The following is a 1081-nucleotide window of genomic DNA, read 5'->3' as shown; positions in this document are numbered from 1 at the left end:
TATAATGTTTTTACTTACATTTTTTAAAAAGTTTTGAATAATAATTCCAAACAACCCCCCCAAAAATAAAACCCCAAACACACACACACACACACACACACACACACACACACACACACACACAAAACGAGAAACAAAGCAGGTCTACACGATATGATATTTATGAATGATTGCCAAACATATTATTATACTTATGAATTTGATTAGATAAGGAATTATGTAGGGCAAAATATACTTTTGAAGCCGACTAAACCTTGTAGAAATGGTCAATTATAGGATCTTTAAGCAGAATCAAATTCAACAGTTAAGCACAAGCGGTTGTACGCGCCAATTGAGAAAGACGAACGAGTAACGACACTACCAGACCAAGGGCACCGCTTTCACAGCAGGCAAATTCCAGTCGTGTCATCATTGGGTATACACCAGAGTGGAATACACCACGGAGTAACGGTCTTTGGCGTCACGACCGACTGAAGAAGTTGCGAGTTACTTCCCATGTGTTTTTCCTACTTCCTAAAATAGCGCAGGATCAGCCCCCCCCCCCCCAAAAAAAAAACACACAACAGTTTCCTGTTCTTTCTCGGTCCTTGCTCGCCGGTCAAAGATTTTACGGTACAGGCAAGTCAGATAACTGTGTTTGTTCATTTGTCTCACTGTCGTGTTATTGTGGTTGCTGGTCACTGGTCATTTTTATTTCTATTTTTTAATGAAAGGTTTGTAGAATGCACATTGAAATGGTAAAAGTTGTGTCTTGTGTCGTTGTTTAGAATCTAATCTAGATCTAGACTAGATTCTAGACTTCTTATATTTCGTTTTCTTATCTAGATCTAGATCTAGATCTAGATTCTACAAGTGTTCGATCTATAATGACAGTGACGTGAAAAGTTCACGTTGGAATGAATAGTAACTAATAGTAGATCTAGATTTAGATATATAGATTTCTAGATCTAGATATAGATTCTAGATCTAGATATGATGTATACACATTGTCCTCCGATGATCTGGTCCCAGATCATGACCAAGCAAGGAACTTAGAACTATTGGAGCCTCCTCTCTCTCTTCGCGGCGCCACGAGCAGTAC

General features: G+C 38.7%; 2 protein-coding genes across 4 annotated transcripts in view; one reads left to right on the top strand and one right to left on the bottom strand.

The window, feature by feature from the left end:
- LOC101845453 (arginine/serine-rich coiled-coil protein 2) overlaps positions 1-431 on the bottom strand; it is a 34094-nt gene extending 33663 nt beyond the window's left edge. The window contains exon 1 of the mRNA XM_005093643.3: positions 362-431. Coding sequence (XP_005093700.1) covers positions 362-412 — 51 coding nt within the window. The 5' untranslated portion in view covers positions 413-431. The remainder of the gene's footprint in view (positions 1-361) is intronic.
- The window catches only part of LOC101846199, a 77877-nt gene that overhangs the window by 1973 nt on the left and 74823 nt on the right, over positions 1-1081 (top strand). The window contains exon 1 of one of the 3 annotated variants that reach the window (XM_005093646.3): positions 632-713. The exons of the other annotated variants lie outside the window; for them this stretch is intronic. The gene's annotated coding sequence lies outside the window, so the exon portion shown is untranslated. Of the gene's footprint in view, positions 1-631; positions 714-1081 lie in introns of those variants that run through there. 3 annotated transcript variants of the gene reach the window in all.

The sequence above is a fragment of the Aplysia californica genome, unplaced genomic scaffold, assembly GCF_000002075.1.
Source record: "Aplysia californica isolate F4 #8 unplaced genomic scaffold, AplCal3.0 scaffold00067, whole genome shotgun sequence".
NCBI classification, from domain to species: Eukaryota; Metazoa; Mollusca; class Gastropoda; order Aplysiida; family Aplysiidae; genus Aplysia; species Aplysia californica.
This window is presented reverse-complemented; position numbering and strand designations above follow the sequence as displayed.